Source organism: Lissotriton helveticus, chromosome 9 (genome assembly GCF_964261635.1).
Source record: "Lissotriton helveticus chromosome 9, aLisHel1.1, whole genome shotgun sequence".
In the NCBI taxonomy this organism is placed as follows: domain Eukaryota; kingdom Metazoa; phylum Chordata; class Amphibia; order Caudata; family Salamandridae; genus Lissotriton; species Lissotriton helveticus.
Genome location: NC_136070.1, coordinates 949,711,516 through 949,737,931, shown reverse-complemented (window position 1 = coordinate 949,737,931; position 26,416 = coordinate 949,711,516). Strand labels below are relative to the sequence as shown.

Here is a 26,416-nt window from a genome sequence, read left to right as displayed (position 1 = left end):
CATACTAGAGCGGCCTTTCTGCTGAAGGTTGTGACTCTCTTTCACGTTGGCCAGCCTATCTACACTTACACTGGTCTGTGCTCCACCTCACCCCTGAAAAGAGTAGGAGAGAATTCATCACTTGGACTCCAAATGAGCACTGAGCTTTCACATTGATCGCACAAAAGACTATAGAGTGGGTGACCAGCTCTTTTGGGGGTTATCTTGGGCAAATAAAGGCAAGGCAGTGCTGAAAAGGACACTATCCAGGTGGATACTCCTCTACATCAAGATATGCTATGCACTGGCCACTTAGCCCCGGAGGATTGCGAGCTCACTAAACCAGAGCCAAGGTTGCAACCACAGCAGTGGAACGCGAAATGCCTGCTCTGGATAGCTGTAAAGCCACTACGTGTGCACTAGTGCACTCAGTCACTATGTACTATTGCCCTGAATGCCTGGTCGACAGGAAGGGCATTTTGGCCGTTCTGTACTGCAGGACTTTTCAGTCAGAGCCATTCAACAGACCAATCACTAGGTGAGATATAACTTTGGTATTTATTCTTAAGGTGACGGATCTGCAATAAGTATCCATCAGGAGGACAATTTACTTACCTTCAGTAATGCTCTTTCGGATTAACTGCAGATTATTAAGTTTCTTTCTGCATCCCTATTCTGTGGAATGGGTCTTTTCCAACTGAAAAGGTCCCAAATTAGAGTTCTGCACACTAGCACAAACAATTGTTTTTAAGGCTCTAAGGGTGCGGACGATGTCAGCACATTTGAGTGACACCTACATGCAGTTCCAGACATCACATCCGAGGTGGAGCAAAGTGTATGTGGAGCCGTAGAACGCCACCTACCAGCTCGCAGGGCCCATGCTGAGAGAAATCTTCTGGATAGAGTCTGGCACCCGGGCATATTCTAAAGGTGAAGCACCTGTGGTTAGAGCAGCCACCATAAAGAATGTTAACAAAGGTAAATAACATGTTAGTCTACTCAAAAACACAGACCTGTTGCAGAATCCCTCCCTGCTACAGTAAACAAAAGAGTAGTAGAAACTTGGAATTATTTGACAGAGGATTAAAACTATAGACCTGCTGTTGTTGTTAGATAACTAATTGAATGCTCATTTAAATACCATTTAGATGAGCTGATAGTACAAAATAAAACCATCAATTTTAAACATGAAGGCTGTAAATGGTAGATATCATCTTTAAGAGGAAAGAAGTCCCAGCTGAAAAAATGGAAGCTCAATGGCATAAAATGTATAATCTTATGGACTGAGAATTACACAAGACAATTATGCAAATCTAACTATCTGGTAAAGGTGGACAAAAGACACACATCACACAAAAACCTACACTAACTAATATTTTAAAAGAAACAGTCCACAAAATTGACTCAAACAATGCAATGACCCCATGCAACAAATGGCAGACATTCATTTACTGACTCAAAAAAACTAAATATAATCACAACACACCTGATGTGTCTAATAATACCACGCCTGTGGCTTTTCAACTGCCTTTTCAGTTTGCTGAATTTAAATAAATAATGATCAAAGAATGTGAAACCATAATTAAAACCAGCCAACCACTGGGCTGCCCAAATGACTCAATTCCAGGGCAGTTTCTGTAAATTAAAGAGCAAATTGTCCCATATGTGTGCAATAATGTTAACTATTCCCTCACAAGAACACCAGAAAATGTTAAATTAGCTTCTGTGCACCATGTGCTAAAAGGAATACTTCCGATTTGTTCTACAACATTCGGTAAAAAAACCTTGTAGAGTTAAATCCCCTGTTGCATCCTATGGCAGGTAGGTTTCAGGCCACAGAAAAGTAGAGTACTTGCAGCAACAGAGGACCTCTTGATGATGGTCGCCGATGGTGGTGAAGGAGTTCTTATACTCATGTCTTCACCTTCAATACTATCGACCACTCACTACTGCTCCAATATCTCAGTTCTGTAGCGTTTGAGAAAAAAGTCTTAAGGCTCTCCTCGTTCATACAGAACAGATCCAAATCGATCCAAATGGATATTCTGGAACCCAAACCTATATTAGAGAGGGGTCCCTCAAGGCTTTATAATACTGTGTTTATTATCTAACCTTTATCTCTACCTTCTCATATACACGTTACAAGCATTCCACATAAAAGCTTATTTTTTATGAGGGGGCAGTTGGGGTGAAAATAGTAATTTCTGCGAATTTCTAATATTTTCTGGACAGAGGAGGTGAATGCTGGTGAGGGGCTGATCAGAGCAACCAAGATGATGCCTGAACTTGGCGTGCAACGCAAGGCATATCTCCTCAAGCAAGCAGCAAGTGTTTTTTACCCTCAATATTTAAAATGGCCCTCAGTTAAGAAATACAATGGAACAGACAAACTATTATTTTTGCGGTGCAAATAAATGGCTTCTGCGTGACTTGACGGAGCCAAAATATACATTTTCTCATAGCGGATCAGTGTTCAATAAGCCGATAGCACATACAACGACTCTTTCAAGAAGGGATGGTGTGACGGAGTGTGGCCTTCTCTCTGTTTCACCTTTAGATCTAGTATTCAGGCCTACTCATGCGTGCATTGGGGGGGTTTTAAAATCATAACCTCTTGGTATCTGCTAGGAATACTCAGTTTTATATAGAAAGAAAACAATTCTACAGAATAGTGCTTTTTAACTTTGCGGATGAATGACAGCTGAACACATTTGCATTGAGCTAGAACATGTTACCACACCTCTATACTGAGCTAGTCTTTTGTAGTTGTCTCTGCAATTTCTTGAAGTCTTTCTTCCTATGCTCATCTAATGATAGTGATTGATCTTAAAACACAGGCTCACTTATAGGGTTAGCAGTATGCAAAAATAACTCCTACCTACTCCCAGATACCAGTTAATCATCAATATGGCAGACACAAAAGAGAAGGAGCTCAGAGGGGAGCATAAAGGCCAAAAACCAAAGGGAACACGCCTAAAGACCAAAGAGAACAGAAACCTGGTTAAAAACGTACCAAACAAGATCCTCCATAACCGTAATAAAGGGTAACAAGATCTCGCTAAAAACATTGAAACTATTCTACTGAAGCTCATTTTAGCCAATCGAATGGAAGAGACTGAATCCAGGATTAGCAAAGTTGAGGACACTCAGAATTCTCTTTTGAAAAGCTCAGACTTACTGTCACGAAAGGTGGTGTTACTAGAAAAAGAAATGTGTGCCCTGGAACACAGAAATAGGAGAGGCAACTTGAGAAATTTTGGTCTGCCAGAAAATATGGAAAAACGTGAAAAGTCCAGTGTGGCCTTTGAGTCAAGGGCTCCACGAGTTCTAGAGTTATCATTCAACCACAGCTTTGAGTTCGAAAGAGCTCATAGGGTTCTAACACGTGAACTTTGCTTCAGCTAATCACCCAAGGGCTCTTATATGCCGACCATTGCGGTATCAACATATAGAAATGATTCTGGATCGTATGGAAAAAGTATTAGGACCATTGATTGGATAGGTCATAAAGAGAACACTTCACAGGAGAATGTCAAGCCTACAGTGGATCGAAGAAAAAAGTTCCTTGCACAAGTACTGAGTTTAGATCCTCGAACATCACATTTTCTTTTATAGGACCAGCAAAGCATTAGTTCATTTACGAAGGCAATTCGCAGATTTTCGATGAACCTAGAGAGTTAGAGACCTTTGTAAAACAGTTATTGGATTCTCAAATGTCACACTAATCTCTCCCGTCATGTTACAGGTTTCAGGTTTTGGCCCTCTCTTTTTCGACTAGATCCACACAATGGATGATATCATTCTTCATGTATTTCTTATTTGCTCTCCTGGTTCAGACACATCAGAACATGGTAAGCTTTATTTATTTTGACTACTACTTTTCTTTCAGGTATTAGTTTATGGTTAGTTATCTTGGTCCAGATTTGATTGTAGGATGGTTTTTTGACCATGCACTGGACAATTATCCTCCTTTTATGAATGCGGTTTGTTGCCTTGGTCAGGTTGTATCGTGCAAATTCATCTGATCACATACTGGGTAATATCTTCCATTATGAATTTTACTCGGTTTACTGAAATAGGCGAGTTGGTATATGATAGCTTTTCTATTTACTGGATTATATCCTCTTTCATAAGTCTTGTCAATTATATTATTCTAGAGGAAAATCTATAAGATAATCTTTTAGACAGACTGTCTACCTTTTATAAGCTCATAAGGCATTTATGTTCATTCATATTTATACCATCTGTTCAACTCATATGAATTGAGGTTTTACATTGCCTACCGATCAGCTACTGCTTATATTATGCCACCCATGAGAGACCACTCAAACTGAGTGCTCACAATGAGGGCTCACACATGCTTTGTATACAAAAGAGGAGAGACTGCAGTTGGGCTTTTGTTAGAGGTCCAGCATACGTGCCCAAACAATGGGAAAACAAAGAAAGGTATGCAGTTACTGGAGAGGACAAATGGTGTGACTATGTAAGAATGGTGTGATGTACAACAATCAAAGAGGAGGAAAGGGGATTCCTCCTTTCGGATATAATGCCCTCACACACCTAGCCCGCTAGGTGTCATGCTTCATCATTGGGCGTGCTCCTCGTCGGGACGGCGGTGCAATTCCCGACGGTCACCCTCAGTGGGGGCTCTTTGGCGGAGATCTTTCTATCCTTGCCGTGTGGTGCGTGCGTGTGTGGGGCCCTGAAGTGTACCAGTGTAGTATGTGTCTAAACTAGTGAGATTAAAACAGGGGACGGTGGTCAGGGCCACTTATTTAATAATCCTGCCTCCTACCCTGGTTAAAAGAGTGATGGCAACCACCTACTAGTGATGAGGTAGGCAGTTGTGCTTATGTGGTCAGAGCACCCCCTACAAACCCAGGAGTTGATTCTCCAAGCTTTGTAAGTGCGGTCAAGTAAATTATGAGATGTCTAACTATATATTGGCTGGAGCGCAACTGGGCATGTTTGGTATCAAATACGTTGGAATCCTACCCAACAGCGATTCAAGTGTGGATGCCGGACCCCATGTACTGGGGGCTCCCCTAGGAATCCCCCCTGTATTCCCGGAAACAGCCTTTCAGGGTCTAAGAACAAGCTAGTGCTGCTGCCGACCACTGCCCTCCTCCTCCTGAGCCACATGCGAGCAGGGGAGGGTAGAACAATAAGTTTCCTGTCACAGGAAGGTGTGACCATCTCCCAGACAGGACTTAGTGTATTGGGCTGGGGTGGGGGCACTTGCCAGTGCCACCAGACTGCTTTGAAGGGAACATTTGGTCCTCTCCTTGTATACTCCAGTTGAAACCAGTTTAGGGAGCCGCTGAGTCCCGTCAGACGTGAGTCCCCTGCTCATTTTGCCACTGGATTCAAGCAAGCCTGGCTGAAGACGGTTGTAATGCCAGAAACCGGTCCTAGGAAGCTTGTTTCCGGTCCAGGGAAGGCATGGCTTGGCAGTTCGGGCCGGACTGTTCCCATGAGGCACTGGGTCAGACTGATTTGCATATGGCCATGTCTGAACTGGGGTGGCAGAGTGGGCTAAAGAACGGTGATGGATTAAACCCAGATCTGTTGACTGGGTGTGAGTGTTTGATTGGTTCAGATGCTCCGTCCATCACCACCCCCTTTTGTACCGCTGAGTCCCGCTCTGGCGCGAAACTGGACATAGGAGTATCCTCCCCTCTGTCCAGCCCATCCTCCGGAGTGGCCCCTGAGTCGCCCCAACTCTTTCCTTTGGGTACTTCAGGGCTTACCTGTGGGTGGCTCTTCAGGTGGTCATGGGACAAGATTCAGTTCTCGAAACCACTTCTTCTACCGTCCGGGCACTTTGGACTTCGTTGGTCTTCACTTTGGGAACTGAGACTCGGTCTGGGAAGACTCCTGCTGCTCTGGTCTCGTCATCCCGCCAGTCTTCTGCGTCACCTGGGCTTGTGCTTCATCCAGGTTCTTCTCAAGGCCTGGGGGCATCAAAGACACCTGAAGGAATCTCCTTTGGAGTGAAGGATGCACTCCCCTGCATCTGCAGGCACCGCAACTAAGCTGACCGGTCTGCTGCCATGACGTCCTCTGGACTTCCAAAGGCCAAGCAACACAGGTGGTGGTTCTGCAACTTCCTCGGGCCTGCACGGTCTTCTCACCGAGTTTGAGACCAGTATCTCTTGTCGGAACCGCTTTAGCAGAACCCCTGTGCAATGTGTCGACTTGCTGTTGCCAAGGCTTGTTATTATTTTTATAACAACACTGTGTGGTTCTTTTTCATTTAACCTACAGTACAGGATTAGTACTGGTAAAACAAGCTCCTTACCACTCCTTCTGAACTAAGCTTGGAGGCTGCTCTCCACGCCTACGACTTCGAGAGCTTTCTAAGGTTGGCTAAGAACACTAAAATCACCATAAGGGTTGGCTGGATTAGTGCAGGGTTCTTCACTTAACTAAGTGTGAACCATATACTAAGCCAGCCTCCTACATGTTCTTTGCAGGATGTTTCATTGAAATTGTTCGTATTTTTATGGTTGGTATTTTTTAGAACTATTGTACTGCTCAGGTACGGACCTTTGTCTGGGACTGTGCTCCTGTTCAGAGGCCTACATGGCTCCCTTTTCTGCTTTGTGGGGAGGGGGTATGATTGTAGGGAGGGTTGAGGGTAGTGGTGGGGGTAGCATGGAGTTTACATTGGGCGTCTGGTTAACTCTTCTAAACTACGATGCAAAGATAATGTTTGCTAGGATGTCACTTAGCTTTTCCTAATGTTCTCTTTTTTCACCCTTTTCCATACTCTTACTCTCTTTTCTTCTTCTAAAGGGGATCTTTCTCGGCGAATACCATGTTGTTCTTCAATAAGATTGTTACATAATGACTCAAGCATTGACGAAAATCATTTCCCTTAACACTAAAGGTCTTAATCACTCAATCAAACGAAATAAGCTTTTCAATTACTGCGGAAAGCTGAAGAGTGATATTACACTTCTTCAGGAGACCAGAGTTGGTTTGACGGAAGCTCGTAGTAGGCAACATACCTGGATCACTGTTTGGTCATGCTCTGCAGCAATTGATTAGAGTGGAGTATTTACTCTGAATTCAAAACAAGCCCAATGATCATGGTGATTAGTTACTGTTTAAAATCACCAAAAGTGTTGTTTCCTTTTTTATTGCGAATATCTATGCTCTAACATCAGATGACCCATCCTTCTGGTCTTCTCTAAATCAAAAATAACATGAACTCCCTCAGAACAATAAACCTATATTGGCGAGTGATTTTAACACTCCATTTGAAACCACTCTGAACAGACTCTCAAAATACACATATAGACCTAACCGTTCTCATACACAGCTCCATAAACTGGCAGAGGATAATGATTTTACATGTGGTAATTGCACAACCCGACAGGTAGTGATTTTACCTCTCTGTCTAGAATGGACAATTTTTCATTAGCAAAACATTGGCCCAATCAGCCATTGATCCCACTCTTGAGCCCATTCTCGTATCGGACCATGCATGTCACAACTTGAAATCTATCTATACAACAATCTAAATCTTGTTCATGGAGAATGAATGATGATCTTTTAGCTGCTCTAGCTTCCAAGTATCTAATCGCCCAATTTCTAACCTTTTTGAAAAAAATGTTTAAGAGAATACTACTTTAGAGGGGGACACTGAAACAATATGGGATGCCATGAAAGCTACTGTTAGGGGTGAGATAATTGCCATTATGTCAGACAAGAACAAACAGCTGAATGCAAAACTGATTCGTTTAGAGAAACAAATCTACTCTCTGGTAAAAGATAGGATACCAAACCTTGAACCTTAAACCACATCTAAAATTAAGCTTCAAAATTATGAATATGATAAAATCATAAGTGATAGAGCCCATATATGGTCTACTAAATCTAAAGCTAAACATCTTTTAGAATGTAATAAATTAGGTAGGCTTCTTGCTTTGACCCTGAAAGACACAAAATAATCTATTACGATATCAGTCATCAAAGACAAGAATAATTGTTTACAAACAGATCAAGCTAAAAGATTTGAATCATTTCAGAATTTTAATTTGAAGTTATATAATCCCTCTAAAACTGTGAATATGTCCAACTTAGAAGCATGTAAAGCTTTTCTAGATGCTCTCCAGCTTCCCACATTTTCTGAAAAAGATTTGGACTCTCTTAATAAACCAATTTCACAAGACAAAATTACTAAAGCCATTAAAGCACTTAAACCAAGAAAGTTTCCAGGTCCAGACGAATTCCCTGCATCTTTTTATCAGAGTTTTTTCAACATACATTATTGCCCCATCTCTCGGCTCTTTTTAACATTTTCAATTGGTGAGGTGGACTTTCAGGCTCCACTTCGGAGCCCAAATAGTGGTAATACTGAAGGAAGGTAAAGACCCATTAGAAATGAAGATTTTCTGTCCTAATTCTTTACTTACTTCCAATTATAAAATATATACTAAGCTTTTGGCTCTTAGATTAGAAAAGGTGCTCCATCTCTCGTCCGCCCTTCACAAACTGGTTTTGTTAAGGGTCGTTTGTGGCTGATAATATTAGAACCTTCCGTTATGTAACTGAAAAAGCTAAACTGATCTCTTCTCCCACTATGGCTATGGCCTTGGATGCGGAGACCTTTTTAAGATGTATACTACAAAAAGTTTCATTTGGGCACTTGCTTCATACGTATGTCCATGGCAGTTTATCAGAAAACTTTGGTGCAAATAAAACTGAACAGCAAGCTATTCGATAAGTTCAGTTTGTCAAAAGATACCAGACAAGGTTGTCCTTTGTTCCCTCTCGTTTTTCTACTTTCAATTGAACCATTACTACACTCCATTCAGATTAGTGATACAATCCAAGGCATTCACTTTAAAAGTGGTACACAAAAACTGCTTGCAAACGCTGACGATGTACTTATCTTTTCTAAGGATGAGGATAAAGTCATTACGGAAATACTTGGGATTATTGCAACTTTCTCAAATGTTTTTAGATACACTATGAAAAAAGAGAAAATGGAAATTTTCACCCTGAATGTTTTTTTTCTTCCTCATAAAGCGGCTCATTTTAATGTAAAATTGCAACTGAGTAGATTAAAATATTTGGGTCTTTAATTTGCAGGTTCCGTCATTGACACTAGGGTCCATATTGAGGAAACCCTAATCACCAAAAGTAAGAAACTAACTGAAGGATGGTCACCAAAATGCTCTACATGTTGGGGCCGGGTTGAAACCGTTAAGAAGATGCTTGCACCACAAATCATTGTTTTTCTAAGAATGTTTACAGTTAGTCTTTCCACTTCTTTTCAGAACTCAATTAATGCCAATTAATACACGATGTTCAATCTAGACAAGTTCCCTTCCATATGGAAAGATTGCTCGATTCTTCCTTTGTTGAAGAAGCCAAACTTGGACGCATCCAATCCGGCCAAATATCGACCCATTGTCCGTCTTCCACTCCCGGCCAAGTTAGTTGAAAAGATTATGAATAAGCAACTATCTCAGTTCATTCTGGATAGCGATCTTCTTGACCACTCTCAGTACGGTTTCCGCAGGGAACCCAGTACTGAGACTGCACTGATTAATGCCACAGAAGAAAGCAGAAAGGTGATGGATGGAGGAGGGTCAGCGGCCCTGATCCTCCTCGATCTATCAGCTGTTTTTGATACAGTTGATCACAATTTGCTGCAACTACGGCCGGAATCAATGGGGGTCCGGGGAACGGCACTGACTCTATTGGCCTCCTTTCTGAAAGAAAGGAGATTAACTGTCACCATGGACGGTTTCCGATCAAAGTCTTATGTTCTGCCCTGTGGAGTCCCCAGGGATCATCCTTGAGCCCAACTATTTTTAATATACATGTTGCAGAACTTGCCCATCTGATTCTGAGGTTTGGGTTTATAATTTAACAACCTCCGCGGACGACACCCAGATAGTTGTGGCAGCATATAATGAACAAACTGCTCCCTCTCTACTGTTCCAGAACTGTATGAGAGAAGTCAACAGATGGATGGGCCTACATTGCCTAAAGCTTAACTCCGAAAAAACCAAGATTATTATCTTCGGTGAGTTAAAACCTAGATGGGACAATTTCTGGTGGCCAGCAGAGATGGGTGAAGCACCCAAACCTATGCTAAAGGCAAAAAATGTAGGCGTGTGGATCGATAACAAACTAGCACTATCTCATCTAATGATATTGTCACTGCCTCCCACTTTATGATAAAAAACTTAGGGAAAGCATGCCTTGCATCCCCATCGATTCTAGAAAGCTGGTGGTTACCACGCTGATCAAGACTAAATTAGACTATAGTAATAGTCTCTATTTGGGCATGCGTAAACATTTTCTTAAAAAAAACTTCAATCCATTCAAAACACAGCTGCTTGAATGTTGAGCAATGTCCCCAAATATGATTCCATCACCAAGGAAATTCGCAGACTCCATTGGCTCCTAGTGGCCAAACTAGTTGAGCTTAAGGCCCTCTGTTTAGCGTTCTAGGTTTTGAATGACATAGAACCACTGTCGCTCAAAAAGCAATTTTTTGGTACCGTCCGGCCAGACAGTTGCGGTCCTCAGGGACAAGACTGATGAAGGTACCCAGAATACGCACCTCGGGTTGGGGCGGCCAGAGTCTCTCTTATGGTACAGCAAATCTGTGGAACACACTTCCAGCCGAGCTGAGAGGAGCGGCTTCCGTTGCCATTTTTAGGAGAAAGTTTAAAACCTGGCTTTTCCAGAACGGAGTAGAGGAATTATGGCAGTCAATAGCGCCAAGACACCCCCGGGTATTCGTGCGCTCAACAAGTTTTATTAACATGAACATATTATAATCTTTTATATGGAAAGGTAAGAGTGTGACTATCACTCCGAAAACTACAGTCCGAGAAATCTAAAGGTGGCTTAAATTTTCCGAACTTAAAAAACTATCAAATAGCCTTTTTGGCCAGACATTCCATCTGGCGGCATTACCCAATAGTGGCCAATCGCCCAGATGGGTTGATATTGAATCAGATATGGTTCACCCTCTTTCACTTATTAATACTTTTTAAAGTAGTTCATTCCTTTCAAATCATTAAGGATTTAATCTCAGCTAATAAAGATTTAGAGCTCACCTCCTTGTGGATTAATAGATCTATTAAATTAGATTCCGTCTTATCTTTCTGGAAACATTGGTCTTCTGTGGTTATTCTCTATGTTTGAGATACTATTCAGCCGGACAATCCCATATCATTTGCTATGTTATCAGAGAGGCTCACTCTTCAACCTTTGGACTTTTACAACGTCTTAACACTAAAGGTAGCATTAAGAGGCTTCAAAAGGCCATATAGGGCTGATTGTTTACTCTTTCCTCAGAAACTTGTCCAAGACACATATGGCGTCAATAATTTATAAAACTTTATAGAAGATTTCCAAACTGGAGACTCAATAGATTCAACGAGCATGGGATGTGTGCTCCAAATATAATATTACATCTATTCCTCCTACTAGTAAGGACAATATACTGAGCTATTGGCTGCGATATAAAATGTCCCCTCTTATATCGGTGTACATTTTGGAATACCAATAGATCATACTGGACTCCTGAAGATTTACACAAACTGGGACTTCTGCCCTCGGCTGCTTGTCGGCATTGCAATTAACCTTCTGGTGACCTAGAACATTTACGGTTTTACTGCTAGTAGATCCGTCCTTTTTGGAAAGACATCAAAACCACATTATCTAATATTTTTAATATAAACCTGCCTCTAACTCATATTTAAGTATCTTTAGGCATACATACTTGTTCTGAAACACATTTATTTAAATCTTTAACTACATGGGACTGCTTTCTTATTAACATTCTTCTAGCTATAGGTATTAAAACCATAGTTTCCAATTTGAAGAAATATATTAACATCTCATATCATGCATGGTGGGTGTGGGTCTGTTTTATCAGAAGTGCAGGTAAAGAATTCTATGTCAGGACTGGAGGCGAGGATTATGCCTTCTTTCTCCACTTTATTTAACAGCAGCTAAGATATCAAAGACTACATTTCCCACGGTTTCACAGGGACATGTAGTCCAACAAGAAAAAAACCAGAAACACCAGGTAACAACCAATAACATGTCCAGACTCAATGTCCAATCAGGGCACTGGAAGCCCTCACATAGTCCCTCCACAGTGTCTCTTCCTCCTCTTTCTTCGCTGCTGCGCAGCAAGATAAGTACCCTTCAGCCTTTTCCTTTGTGGTAGCTGTTTAAGGGTGTTTGATATGTCTTTTTAAACAAAGCGCTGCTTTTGTTTGTTGATATATGGCTTCGCACTGTGTTAATTGATTGTGGCTTCACGCTGTGTGACTGCTTTGTGGCATTGGTTATAGTAATTTAGCTTCACGCTCTGTTAAACACTTCCCGACAGGATTTGCGCTTCGGTTTCAGTGCCGCGTTTGGTTATTTCTCCCTCTCCCGCAGCGGGGGACCCACGGGGAGAGGTGGTGCAGCGGCTACGGTTTCCCCGTACCTACGCGGCGTATACTGGCAATTGCTCCCTGGTCCTCCCGCCCTTAGAGGGCGCGGGTGTGGAGACGGGCGCTGCGCGTCGTTTGATCTCTCTTCAGAGAGGTTCAAACGTTGTGTGCGCGTCAGTTGGGAGCCCCGGCTGAGGGAGAACGCCTGTGCGGTGTATCGGCGGTATTTCAGAGCGTTTACCGCTATCCTTGTGCCCCACGCTCTGTCCCTAGGTTTTTTCTTCTTGTGTGCTATCGGGGCAGAGCCTGTATTTGCAGCTGTAGCTGTCACGCCTGTTTGGTCTGTATTGTGAGGGGCACAAGTGTGAGAAAATCGAAAGGGACATTACCCAGCCGGTTGCCCTGCTCAAAGAAGGGTGCTTAAAATCCTATTGCCAGTTGTCCCTGGGCTTGGACCCATTGATTGGCGGATCTCCGCTACCTAAACGTGTTGGCTGCCACCCAGCCTTTGCTAAGCCTTTTCTGTAGGCCGGGGGTGCCCACCCGATTAATTACTGCGTCATGGAGTATTATGATGATTACCAGGAGGAGGAAGAGGACCCCCTCACTGACATGCCCTGGGGGGATGCCTTTTACGAGGCGGTGGATACCGACATTTATAGGGCGGTTGACCAGGCCATTTCCCCTCTAGAGGATAGGTTGACACGCCAAATTGACCAGGCTTTTGCAAAGCTTTCCCAACAAATTGCTCCTAACCCCTCCCAGGCTTCTGCTCCTCCCCCCAGGACCCCCTTGGCTCCCCTCCACCTAAGCGTTCCCGCGAGGCGGGCGTGGATGGGGATGCCTTTGACCACCTTAGGCAGGCCTTTATGGCCAGTAGGCCAAATGCCCTCCCCCCCCTCGATTCCAGGACCGTCTCCCTCTCCCGGTCAGGTTCCGCCGACCCCAGTCCCTCAAGCCGTTCCAGGGACATCCCAAGAGCCCCCTAGCACAGCGGATATGTTGGATCCCAACGACATAGTCCACCCGCGGTCCTCGGAGTGGTCCCCCGCCGATAAGGTGGCAGCCTACGTGGCCGCCCATATCCGGCGCCCTCTTGAAAAAGAAGCTCGCAACTGTTTGTGGGCGGAATGCCCTCGCCCTTCTCTTGATGACAAGGTAGCCTTTACACCAGAGAATGACCCTAGGATGGGCACTTTTCTTCAGAAATGTATTAGAGATCCTAAAAACGGCATCGATCGATCCTGGAGGGCCTGCCAGGATAAACTCCTGGACGCCTTGGGACCAATTACACAAATCCTAGATATGGCCGAGGAGGCCAAAGAGTCCGGTTCTATCATTTCCCCAGAGACCCCTTCAGGCTGGGCACAACGAGTGGTTATTTTTATGGGCAATGCAAACTGTGCCCTGTCCACTGAGCCCCGCCTGTTGCTCCTTATCAAAATCGATCCGAAGCTGGGGGACCTGGCGGATTCAGAGGCGGGCGCTGTCGCCCAGGGGGGCCTGTTTGGCGAGCCCTTCGTGAAGGAGCTCGGAAAATTTGTGAATACCTTCATATCTCTTGACCGTGCTCAATCAACAATTAAAAAGGTGTTTCCCCCTTGTTTTTCGCGGGCCGGCCGAGGTCGGGGCCGCTTGGCCGGTCGCCAGCAGCAACGCCAGACGAACCAGAAAGGCTCCGGAAACTACCAGCATCAATCCAGATTTGGAAATTTTTACCCCACACGAGGAAAAAGGGGTAAAGGAAGAGGATACCGTGGAGGAGCTGCCCACAAGACATAGGAGGGAGGTTGGCACAATGTTTTCAAGTGTGGCTTACAATCACGAGCGATGCATGGGTTCTGCAAACCGTGAGGGGTTTCCACATAGAGTTCGAGGGAACTCCAGTGCAAAGTTCCTTGCAGCGCCCTATCCAGTTCTCTGCGCAAGACAGCCTTCTGGTGGACGAGGAGGTTTCCTCCCTCCTCTGCAAAGGCGCCATTACACACACCTCTCGGCATCCCCGGGGGTTAGTGAGCAACATTTTCTTGGTCAACAAGACCGTTGGGGGGAAGAGACCAGTAATAAACCTTTCCGACTTCAATCAATGGCTTGTTTATCGCCATTTCAAGATGGAAGGGATCCATCTTCTTAGAGACGTCCTCAGGCCTTTCGATTGGATGGTCCGCTTGGACCTCAAGGACGCCTACCTGGTGGTTCCAATTTTTCCTCCCCATCGGCGTTTTCTTCAGTTCCTCTGGGGTCCACACACTTACGAGTTCACTTCTCTCCCTTTCGGCCTCTTGTCGGCCCCTTGGTGCTTCACCAAGGTGCTCAAGCCGGCGGTGGAGTTTTTGCGGTCCAGGGGTATCAGAATGATCGTGTACCTCGACGATCTTCTCTCGATGGCGCCTTGTCCGCGCCGTCTGACGCAGCATCTGCAGATGGCAGTTTCACTCCTTCAGGACCTCGGGTTTGTGATCAACGAGAAGAAATCTCTGTTACAACCGACCCAGAACATTACATTCTTGGGATTCGTCATAGACTCCACGGTATCCACGCTCAGTCTTCCAAGCAGGAAGGTGACCAAAATACGTCACAAGTTGCGACGGGTTCTGTCCAGACCCCACATCTCCCTCCATCAGCTGGCTCGGGTGGTAGGCCTTTTGTCCGCCTCTATTCAAGCAATTTTCTCAGGCCCGCTTCATTACAGGGCCCTCCAACGCCTCAAAGGGTACTTCCTTCGGAAAGGGTATCCGTATTCTCACAAAGTCGGCTTGTCCGCAGAGGCTCGCTCCGAGATCCAATGGTGGTTGGATCACATGGAGGTGTGGAACGGGAGAGCAATCTTCGGGTCCGCCCCGGACATAATTATAGAATCAGACGCCAGCAGACTGGGTTGGGGAGCCTGATGCGGAGATCTCTCTACAGGCGGGTTGTGGTCACCCGACGAACAGAGGTTACACATAAACTGTTTGGAACTTCTGGCGGAATCTTTCGCAGTGCGGTGCTGGACGAAAGATTCAGTTCAATCTTGTGTGATGCTCAAGATGGACAACATCTCGGCGGTTAGTTATGTGAACCATTTAGGGGGCACAAGGTCGAAAGCCCTGTCAGATCTGGCGGCCAGTTTTTGGTAATATTGCCTAGACAATCAGGTCTCAGTCACGGCGGAATACAATTTGGAGGCAGACTTCCAGTCACGCCACTTCCGGGACTCCAGTCTTTGGCGTCTGGATCGGTTGGTGTTCAAGAGTCTGAGCGACCTATGGGTCCTTTCTCGGTGGACCGGTTTGCTTCCAGGCTAGATCACCAGGTGCCTCGCTTCTTCAGTTGGAGGCCGGATCCACTATCTGCGGTGACAAATGCGTTTCTCCAGGACTGGAGGACAGAGCAGGGTTATGCGTTCCCTCCCTTCGCCATGATCACGAGAGTGACGGCGCAAGTTCGCAGACAAGCGGCAGAGTTGGTAGTGATCACCCCGTTATGGAAGTCGCAAGTTTGGTTTCCAGTTCTTCTGAAACTTTCTTGGGATTTTCCAATCCTACTCCCCCGGTTTCCTTCCTGAGTCCGAGCGGCTCTCCTCACCCCCTAGTATCCTCGGGGTCGCTGAAGCTCATGGTGTGGTGGATTTCAGGGGTCGATGGGAAACCCCTGGCCTTTCGCGAGAGGCTGAGTCCCTTATCTCTAAGGCGTGGGCGGACAGTACTGTCAAGAGATACAGGTCTGCATGGTGCCGATGGACCCGTTGGTGTCTGCGACGGGGTTTCGATCCCTTGGGCTCAGACGTGGTCCACATAGTCAATTTCTTGGCCCAGCTGGCCTCTGAGGGCCTGGCTTACCGATCTATCAACACTTTCAGGTCGGCTATCTCTTCTGGTCATCTCCCAGTGGATGGGGCGCCGGTGGGTGTTAAGGGGCATTCGTTTTTCCTTGCCTCCGGAGCCATGCTATTCTGCGCTTTGGGACGTTAATCTTGTCCTTAACTTGTTTTTATCCTGGCAGCACAATAGATATCTCTCCAGGAAAGAGTTGTCGGCGAAACTGGCCATGCTCTTGTGCCTCATTTCTTGTAGGCGAGTGTCAGACGTGCGTGCTTTCGATATCTCTAGCAGAGTTTTCTCTCCAGAGGGAGTGACGTTTACTTTGCTCAGGCGCACAAAGTGCCATAATAGGTCTATTTCCTATCCGCAGTTCACGGATTCCCCGAAGCTCTGCGTGGTAGATTGGCTCAAGGCTTATGAAGAGGCGACGGTGGAATTCCGTCCCCCAGGCGAGAGACAACTCCTCATTTCACTGCGAAAGCCCTTTAAAGCGGTTTCTTCCCCACTATTGCCAGGTGGGTTCGTTGGATGATGCAGGAGGCAGGCATCAGCCTTAGCCAGTTTGGAGCACACTCCACAAGGGGTGCTATGGCTTCAAAGGCCTTCAGTCTCGGAGCGCGTCTTGAGGACATTCTCAACGCGGCAGACTGGTCTTCAGATTCCACATTCAAGCGGTTTTATTTCAAACCGATTTTGAATATGGCACAATTGGTCGTGGGCAAGCTTTGAACAAGCATAATCCTTGCCTCCAGTCCTGACATAGAATGAAACATTTCCTAGCTAACGTAACGGAAAGTTTCAATTCTATTAAGGACTCAGAGGCGAGGATTATCCCGCCCTGGCTTCCTGGAGGAGACCCCTCCCCGTATGTCAGTAAGTAAAAGGTTTATTCCTGTTCTAAATGTTTTTTCTGCATTGTGTTGACTTTGTTTGAGTTCCTCTGTGCTTCCTCTGGTAATATGGTTTCCTCTTACCCTCAGGCTCGGATTCCAAGCAAGACGCCTGAAGAGATGAGAGTGACTGTCTACGCGCTCAGAAAGAGGAGGAAGAGACACTGTGGAGGGACTATGTGAGGGCTTCCAGTGCCCTGATTGGACATTGAGGCTGGACATGCTATTGGTTGTTACCAGGTGTTTCTGGTTTTTTTCTTGTTGGACTACATGTCCCTGTGGAACCATGGGAAATGTAGTCTTTGATATCTTCGCTGCTGTTAAATAAAGTGGAGAAAGAAGGCATAATCCTCGCCTCCGAGTCCTTAATAGAATTGAAACTTTCCGTTATGTTAGCAAGGAAATTTTTCATCACACCATGCTACTTTTAACAACAAATCCTCTCGCCTTCTATGGTACAAACTGGATATTTATTTGCAAAGAAACAACCATCCCTGAGTGTACAAGAAGCTGAATTTCAATAGCACTCAATTGTTTGCTCTTTCCTCGCTTCTTTCTCCTTTACTTCTCTCTTACCCTCCTCTTCTTTACTTTGCACAAGTTCATACATATATTTTAGATTGCAATATTTTAATCCTTACCCAGTACGTGTCCTGATGAATTTTTTTCTCATGTGGATAACTTATAATATGTACTATTGTCATTGTACTGTATTCCAATGAATTCCTATATAAAATAAAAATTACTTGAAATAAAAAAAACGTATTTAATACGAACTATACACAACTTCTTCTTATGCTGCATGATGAATCAAATGATCTCGGTTTCAACATGCTGCTAATTCTGGAAACTACCTGAAAGAGGATGCCCATGAGATTTTTGAGGTTCAGCTTTTACCCATTTATAAGAGAATGTAGAAATGGGACACAATCATTATGGCCCATGAACATGGGCAATAGCCCTAAACCGATGGACGCAATGTACTGCTTAGTCACTATTCTCGAGGTACAATGTTCTACAAAACCTCCAATAACAGTAACAAAATCTTGAGTTTACCACCTCAGAATCTTAAGAATATTTTAATTTCTATCTTCTCCCACAAAATTGTTGTAGCCAATGCACACATTCATTCCATTACTATTGATTCTGGGAAATCAATATATCTGGGCTTTCCCAAATATGAAGGGCACAACTGTAGCAAATCCAGAATAGTTTTGTAGGCTCCGGTTCAAACTAAAAAAGTCTGACCATGTTCAGAGCATACCAAAAAGCTGAACTGCCTCCCAATTTAAACAAGCATTGGCATAGCCAATAGGTCACGCCTTTGGGACATTATAAGTGTTTAGCCATGCAGCAAATTAACCACCACTGATCAAATTCCTGTATTGGAACTAGTGCTCATGTAAAGTGCTTTGTACCTTCATTTGTGCTACAGAAAAATGCAAAAAATAAAAACGAATGAAAGGAGAAATGATTGCATGTTCGTGAGGTGGGGGGGTGTGGGGGAGAAAAAATAAAGATGCACTCTATAGAGTTACGCTGTGCCTGCCTCCTGCAGATGTTCGGTTTTTCCCAAGAGTTGGGGTAAAAAGCTAATTGCCAACGTTCTTCAGGATTTATTTTCCCCCCCCGGATGCATGCTTATCATCCAGTAAATAAATGGTTAAACATCACAATGTAGCAATTTCCTGAAACCCCACAAAGAAGATTGTTCCCTTCCTCCCCAATACATGCGTGGCCTTTAAAGAGCTTTAACTACTGTAGCAGCTGCTTGCGGACGGCTGGGGTGCCTTACAGTATCTACAATTAAAAAAACTTGTTTGGGCGTCTGTCGTGTAACGGATCCAAGCGTTGCATAAAAGAGCTTCTTTTGCTCAGAGCAACAACAGCACATGTGGCTCACCTGGCTTCCGGTAAAAGGTAAGTCCCTCTTCAGCGGTTTACCTGCCTGTTGCCGCGACTGTAGTCTAATCATTCAAGCTCCCCCGTCCCTCCAGGCTACCCGGAAGTGCTTGTACTTTTATGCTTTACCCACAAATATGACGGGGGAGGCAGAGAAATACCCAAAATATTTGAGAAAAGGATTGTTTCGTGTTCTTACTTCTGTTCTCAAATATTTGGGGAAGAGTCTGTGCTCATCAAAAGAATAAAAATAATCCATGTCACTGCGTATGCACAACAGGCACGGGAGGCAATCACAGACGGGAATAAGAACAGCTGTATCTGCGGTCCCAGGCGGGCTGTAGTGCTGGTGCATGATGGGAAGCCCTTCCCATCCTTTCCAGTCACCACAACAAACAAAGAGTTCTGCGTTTCAGAGTGCAATGGACGTTAGTGCCGTTTGTGCTGATGAAGTAAAGAGATCACAGGCGGCCAGCCCATAATCCAGATGCATATTTTGTAGATATAACCGTAATATATTTAAAATCAGTATGCCACAAAACAATAGGTCTACAAACATTGCAGAGAGACTGGAATGATCGCAATGCAACAGATTCAGTACTTTCCACCAAAGTATGGCGTACATAAGATCGTAAATATGTGTAAACATCACTACTCGCTCCAAATCACAAGGCGGGGTGTAGCTATGCAAGAGACGAGCCTCTCCATGCTCCCAACTAAAAAAAAACACAAGTTGCGGGACGAGCATAACCGCGGATAAGAAAGAAATGGCCTGGAACCATTCCATAAAAAAAATAAAGAGAGTGGACCGAACAAACGATAAATAAATCCAAGAGTAAGCGGACATGTAACAGAGGAAGTCGCCACAGAAGTGAAAACACACCCAAAGGCAGGATAAAGAGCAACATTTCACCAATCAAAAAAAAGCAATTTAAAAAGACATACGAAGGAACAAATGGAAAGCAGTGGGAATAGTTGTAATCCCCCAGAGTAGATACAGCAGGTTGAGAGACAGTGCATGCGCAGTGCCTAGGCTCAACCTAAAAAGACCACAGTTAACTACTGTGGCAACTGCTTGCTGACGGCTGGGGTGCCTCACAGTATCTGCAATTAAAAACTTGTTTGGGCGTCTGTCGTGTAACGGATCCAAGCGTTGCATAAAAGAGCTTCTTTTGCTCAGAGCAACAACAGCACATCTAGCTCACCTGGCTTCCGGTAAAAGGTAAGTCCCTCTTCAGCTGTTTACCTACCTGTTGCCGCGCTGGTAGTCTAATCATCCAAACTCCCCCGTCGCTCCAGGCTACCCGGAAGTGCTTGTACTTTTATGCTTTACCCACAAATATGACGGGGGAGGAAGAGAAATACCCATAATATTTGAGAAAAGGATTGTTTCGTGTTCTTACTTCTTTCTGTTCTCAAATATTTTGGGAAAGAGTCTGTGCTCATCAAAAGAATAAAAATAATCCATGTCAATGAGTATGCACAACAGGCACGGGAGGCAATCACAGACTGTATCTGCGGTCCCGGGGAGGCTGTAGTGCTTGGGCATGATGGGAAGGTGCTGTCAAACACCAGAAGCCCTTGGCGTCCTCTCCAGTCACCACAACAAACAAAGAGTTCTGCGTTTCAGAGTGCAATGGACGTTAGTGCCACAGAGTGCAATGGACGAGCCTCTCCATGCTCCCAACAAAATTAAAAAAAAGTTGCGGGATGAGCATAACCGCGGATAAGAAAGAAATGGCGTGGGACCATTCAATAAAAAAAAAAAAAGAGTGGACCGAACAAACGATAAATAAATCCAAGAGTAAGCGGACATGTAACAGAGGAAGTCGCCACAGAAGTGAAAACACACCCAAAGGCAGGACAAAGGGCAACATTTCACCAATCAAAAGAAAGCAATTTAAAAAGACATACGAAGGAACAAATGGAAAGCAGTGGGAATAGTTGTAAGCCCCCAGAGTAGATACAGCAGGTTGAGAGACAGTGCATACGCAGTGCCTAGGCCCAACCTAAAAAGACTACAGTTACATCAGCTTGCATGCTTCAGAAACAATGTCACTGAAACATTTCAAATTCTTTTGCTTGGAAATTTAAGAAACCCTCCCCTACTTGCCAGCTCAAATCTGCGAATAGCGAACAATCCTGAATTTGTAAAGAAATACAAGCTAGTCAAATAAGGACGAACAGCCTTCCAGATTCAAAGCGCCCAATTATATATCGAAATGCCCCGTTGGTTGACTCCAAACTACTACTTAATTTTAAGAAACTCCTTAAAACCTGACTTCCTGCTCAATAAGCAACTGCTACTTGATGCCCTGTTCAGGATCACTTCTTAAGCACCATGGGACCCTGTACTATGAATGATATCACCATTATATAAGAGATAACAATAAATAACATATCATCTAACAAGAGAGGACAGGTCAACATTACTTACCAACTCCATTCTTAACATCTCATCCCTATCAATAGAGTGGTGATAAGGGATTAAATAAAAATATAGTCCACCCTGTTTTTGCATGCTACTGTGTTATTGTGTCAGCATTGAAGCTAGATTTTTTTTACAAATAATTAATTTAAAGTAGATCTGTTTAGGATTCACTGATATTACCAGAAAAGAAACAACTGCAAAATATTTATCACTTTCTTACCCTGTAACTCCATAGCATAAAGTTCGCCTGCCTGCGCCATCACAGGAAAAATCTCCTTCTCTATAGAGGTGGGTCGTAACTGTAGATATAAACAAAAAAAGCAAGTGGGGGAGGAGGGAAAAAATAAACAGCTCGGCCCACATCTCTTAATAAATTTCAATCCATCATTAACAGTTTGAAACAACCTCTCAGTAGATGGCCTCTGTTATATATTGCAGATTGTTGACCAAGTTGCATTCATGACTGCAAAAACATTCATGCATACAAAGATTTTCACAGTTTTTATCAAACAGAAGAAAAAGTGTTTTGTGAAAACAAAGAATGTTTTTTTTAAACTTTCTTTCCCAAGCATTTTGAGACGGAAAACTGGGTAGGAGGGAGAAATTCAACTAAAGGCAAAGTGGTCAGTGTGCAGAGATGTTCCAGGCAAGAACAAGTGTGCTTACTTGGATCCGATCCAGGAGCTTGGGGTTAAAAATGTACATTCCAGCATTGATTTTGTTCGATACAAACACTTGGGGCTTCTCAACAAACTTTTGAATGCTCCCAGTTTCTGGTTCGTACACAACCACTCCATACTTGGAGGGCTCCTCCACCTTGGTCACCTGCAGCAAAATGAGGAAAAACAAACCAGAGCTTAATGAGAAAAAATCGTAACGTAAAACAAGTTATAGTGAATCAGTGCAGGGCGAGCAAACTCTAGTTAAAAGCCATCATCAACAAGAGCTCTGCGGGTAAATCCAAGATACACTTCAGATAAGTTGGATTAGCACACCAACCACTTTGAAATTTTACAGGTCAGCAGTAAGTGATACCATTTGGAGGGAGCTTGATCTACTGACCTTACAAAGAATAATTGAAATTGAACACACTGAATCGCCTAGATGTTTTGTATGAGTGCAGTATGGGGGAACTGGTGCAGAGTAGTGAACAGTAGGAATAAAAATAAATTGTACATTTACAGACCCTGGCTTTGTAGAAGGTAGAGATTGCAAAGTCACTCACAAATACTGGAATAAGAGGCTCGTGCATGGACAGTACTCATGTGTTCATGAAACTGGGATGGGTGACAGATGGGGCGGTTAGGAGTGGCTCATGCTTAACATATGGTCCAATCAGCCTCAGTAAAAAGATCACTCACTGCATATTGTTGGGTATCAGCAATAGGCTTTTTGTCCATTTTCAACAGGTATATATCCCTGGGTAAAATGCGAAGTTTAAGGAAACCCTAAAATTACTTACATGGAAACACAGTCCTATGCACACAGAAAGAGGGGCATGTGGCATCTCACTGGGAATCTTGGTGTAGAACCTAGATACAGAACGTACACTAAGAATCCAGCTGACCCAGGCTTTTCTCCTTTGAATACGTATATAGGTTAGGATGCAAATAAAATATAAATTCTCGAACTTGCTGTGCCAGAATATTATATTTAAGAAGGGAAATACCATATTGGCGACGAGGAGGCCCTGTGGAGAGAAGCCTGGAGTCCATCATTTCTGCTGCACACCCTCATCGTAGTGAAGGCAAATATCTCAGTACATAGGGCTACAGTTCTATTGAAGAAACACTAATTACAGTTTAGACAAGACATTTATACTCACCACAATTGTGCCCTCTTTGCCGTGATGTGTATGAAAACGCAGCATGTCCTCGAAAGGGAAGTCACAGATCACATCACTGTTTAAGACAAAGAACGGGTCGGAGTCCATGGTGAGCAGCTGTCGGGCCAAAGCCAGCGGTCCCGCTGTATGAGAAAAACAGGAAAGACATGAATGATTGTGATATTCATGTATTATTGATCAGATTCACCACTTATATACTAATGCTTTTTAGCTTGTAATGCAAACTTCATGTTTATGAACATTTTAAATGTTAACATTCAACCTGAAAATCTTTTTTTTGCTTTTGCTTTAGTTTTATGTAAAGTTATGTTAAAGAAAGTGTTTTTTTTAATAAACTGCACCTACAAAAACTTTAGAATATTTAAAGATAATATCCTAGAAATGTCCAAATAGATTACATTGAAATGTTACTCTTGGAAGCAGACATTTTTAGCTGCAATTGGCCCATTTAGCAAGTTTTAAACTTTTTAAATGCTGCACTTGGGCCAGAGAAAAAATAAATAAAATCGGGACACTAGCAATATCGCTTTAAAAAACAAGCAAAATGCAGTCTCCAGGAAAGACTCGCTAGTCTGTTTCTACCAAGATGCGCCTATTCCGAGTTCAAATAAATAAAAATACCAATGAAAGCACATAGTAGTATAAAATACTACACATGTAACTCTATCCAATCAAAATCTCCAAACTTAAATAACAGGAATATCCGATTTCCACACTATATACATATATATACACTAGTCAGAGAAAGACATCCATTAGAACAAAAAGACAATGAAATATGGATCACGGTCTATCCCAAAAATGTAACCATTATGTGGGGAAGTTGTATCTCTTTTTGGAAAGAAACAGCCAGGGTCTCGCTTTCTAATCCAAAGTTAAAGTCATTCACTCAAACTCACAGCAGCTCAGTTCTGATCGTTCCCAAAAATTAGATTTGTTTACAAATCCACTATATAAATCACAGCCTGCACTCACACTCTCTAACTCCCAATCACAGGATCCAACTCACTCTTCCTGAATCACAGCTTTCACAGTCTAGGTCACGACTTGACACGTGCCTAGTCTCCCTACCTCGCCTTGAATCAAAAGTCTTCCTCAGCCTTCTAGCGCTATGCACTTCCCTTCCTTTCCTTTCCTTTCCCTTAAATATCACTAATATCTCCCTCATTTCCAGAGATCGGTATAAAACACCTCATTCCTTCATGCTGGATCACAACATTGGCCTCTCCCTAAACCACAAGTGATATTTCCCCACACTGGCACCTAGACCACACCAGGAATTCTCTTCTCTCCTCCACTGCGGACGTGTGCTTCCTTATCCCTCAATCAGAACCAACATTTCCCATGTCTGCATGGACTGCAGAGTCAGCATCCGCCCCATCGCAATTAAACCCAACCTGGTTAATTCCATTCAAGAGTGAAATATGACAGGCAGGACTAGTACTTACCCGTTCCTAGAGGCTCCTTCTCATGAGACAAAGAGATGTGAATTCCCAGCTGCAGGAAGAAACAGAAGCACAGATAATAAGTTATTTATGGCGTGTAAATGGAACAATCTAATCTCGTTCATGAACACCCACCAACACGAATGAGATCCCAGTTATAAGTACTCATCGTTAAAGTCAGAACACAACACAATCTTAGATTATCAAATATGAAAAAATAAAGGACACCACTGTAATAATGCACAGCTTATATGTCTGAATATGATTTGCAGAAATATTGTCCGAAAGATTGTGTCCCAAATATCATTTACAAAAATGTTATCCAAAGGGGTGTAGATTTTTGATTATTAATTCCAAATGGTCGATATTTTTGTAGACTATGTTTAAAAAAAACAATATTTATGTCAGATACGCTGATACTACACCCAATGTAAACGCCCATTAAAAGCTCAACTAATAGGAGATTGTTTCCCTTACACATGTTTAGCCCTTTCCTCTGAGAAGGCTGACACCACCTATTCTTCATTAGCTTAAAAGTACATTTGAACTTCTGCCTTTATTTGTTTTTAAATTTTATTTTACTAGAAGCGGAGAATACCAGTAAAAAAGCCCCGAATGTAGCTAAGCAGTTTTAAAGGAATTAATCAGACACAGAGTTATAACATATTGAAAATAGGCATAAGACAATCAGAATGCCTACATATTAACAATTAATTCTCCTTGGCAGAGGTCTGTGTATATTTAACGGAACCACATTTTCAGAATGCAATCTGGCCCATCACAATCTTCATCTTGTGCAGGATTTTAGCAGTCACACAGCACGGCCAGTTCAGTTTGAGGAACAGAGTCCATCATAGTTTATGTACTTCCAAATGAATCCACAAAGTCTTAAGCTGCTTGTGGTGGTTTTTGGTCCATCAAAAGAAACGGAAAGCTTAAAAGGAAAGCAAGGAAACTCTTAACTTACCTCAAGTCATGATTTTTGGAAAGCATGAGTAAGGTCAGGAAAGATCTTGCCATCAATCGTATACACTGGTGCGCTGTTCAGATAATCATCTGACATTGTGCGGTGCTTCCCAAGTCAATCAAGAAGAACGATACCTGTACTCTGGACCACTTGCCCTAGCAACTGACACAGCTGAAAGTGCTGCAAAGGTCCATAAATGAAAGGCGTAAGGAACCTTTCTTGGACATTTAGTAGTTAGCAATATACAAATTGAAACTCCGTTTGATCGTGCCTGCCCTTGTGTAAAACCCAACTGGACTTCGAAAAGAACAGAGTTCTCTTAGTCACAGCTTTTGAGTCTAGCCAGTAGAATTCTGCCCCAACCTTAAATGTGCAATCAAAAGTTGAGAGAGGGCAATAACACCCTAGATCAGCTTTATTGCCTTTTTTAAATATAGGGAATAATGGTCTGGGACTAAGAAAAGGGTAATTCTCGCCTGGCAGCGTCCCTTAATAAGTTAATAAGAACAGGAGCTCAAAGGTCGGTATAATTTTTTTGTATATAACCATGGGAAACAACACAAAAGGAGATGCTAAGGGTCTATATATATTGCATCCACCCTCCGTTTTTCGGTTTTGAAAGGAACTATTTACTTTTGAGTGGGGATAGTTAAGTTTTTCCGTGCGATGTATGGTTCCACTTTAGCACCCTCGAGGTTCTAATAAAGATTGTCGTTTGGGGTTTTTCG

At 43.4% G+C, this 26,416-nt stretch overlaps 1 protein-coding gene across 1 annotated transcript in view; it reads right to left on the bottom strand.

Moving 5' to 3' along the window:
* The window catches only part of GMPPB (GDP-mannose pyrophosphorylase B), a 185,588-nt gene that overhangs the window by 95,381 nt on the left and 63,791 nt on the right, over positions 1 to 26,416 (bottom strand). The window contains exons 4-7 of the mRNA XM_078661210.1: positions 24,725 to 24,773; positions 23,256 to 23,398; positions 22,097 to 22,255; positions 21,651 to 21,729 (exon numbers count right to left, since the gene is read on the bottom strand). Coding sequence (XP_078517336.1) covers positions 21,651 to 21,729; positions 22,097 to 22,255; positions 23,256 to 23,398; positions 24,725 to 24,773 — 430 coding nt within the window. The remainder of the gene's footprint in view (positions 1 to 21,650; positions 21,730 to 22,096; positions 22,256 to 23,255; positions 23,399 to 24,724; positions 24,774 to 26,416) is intronic.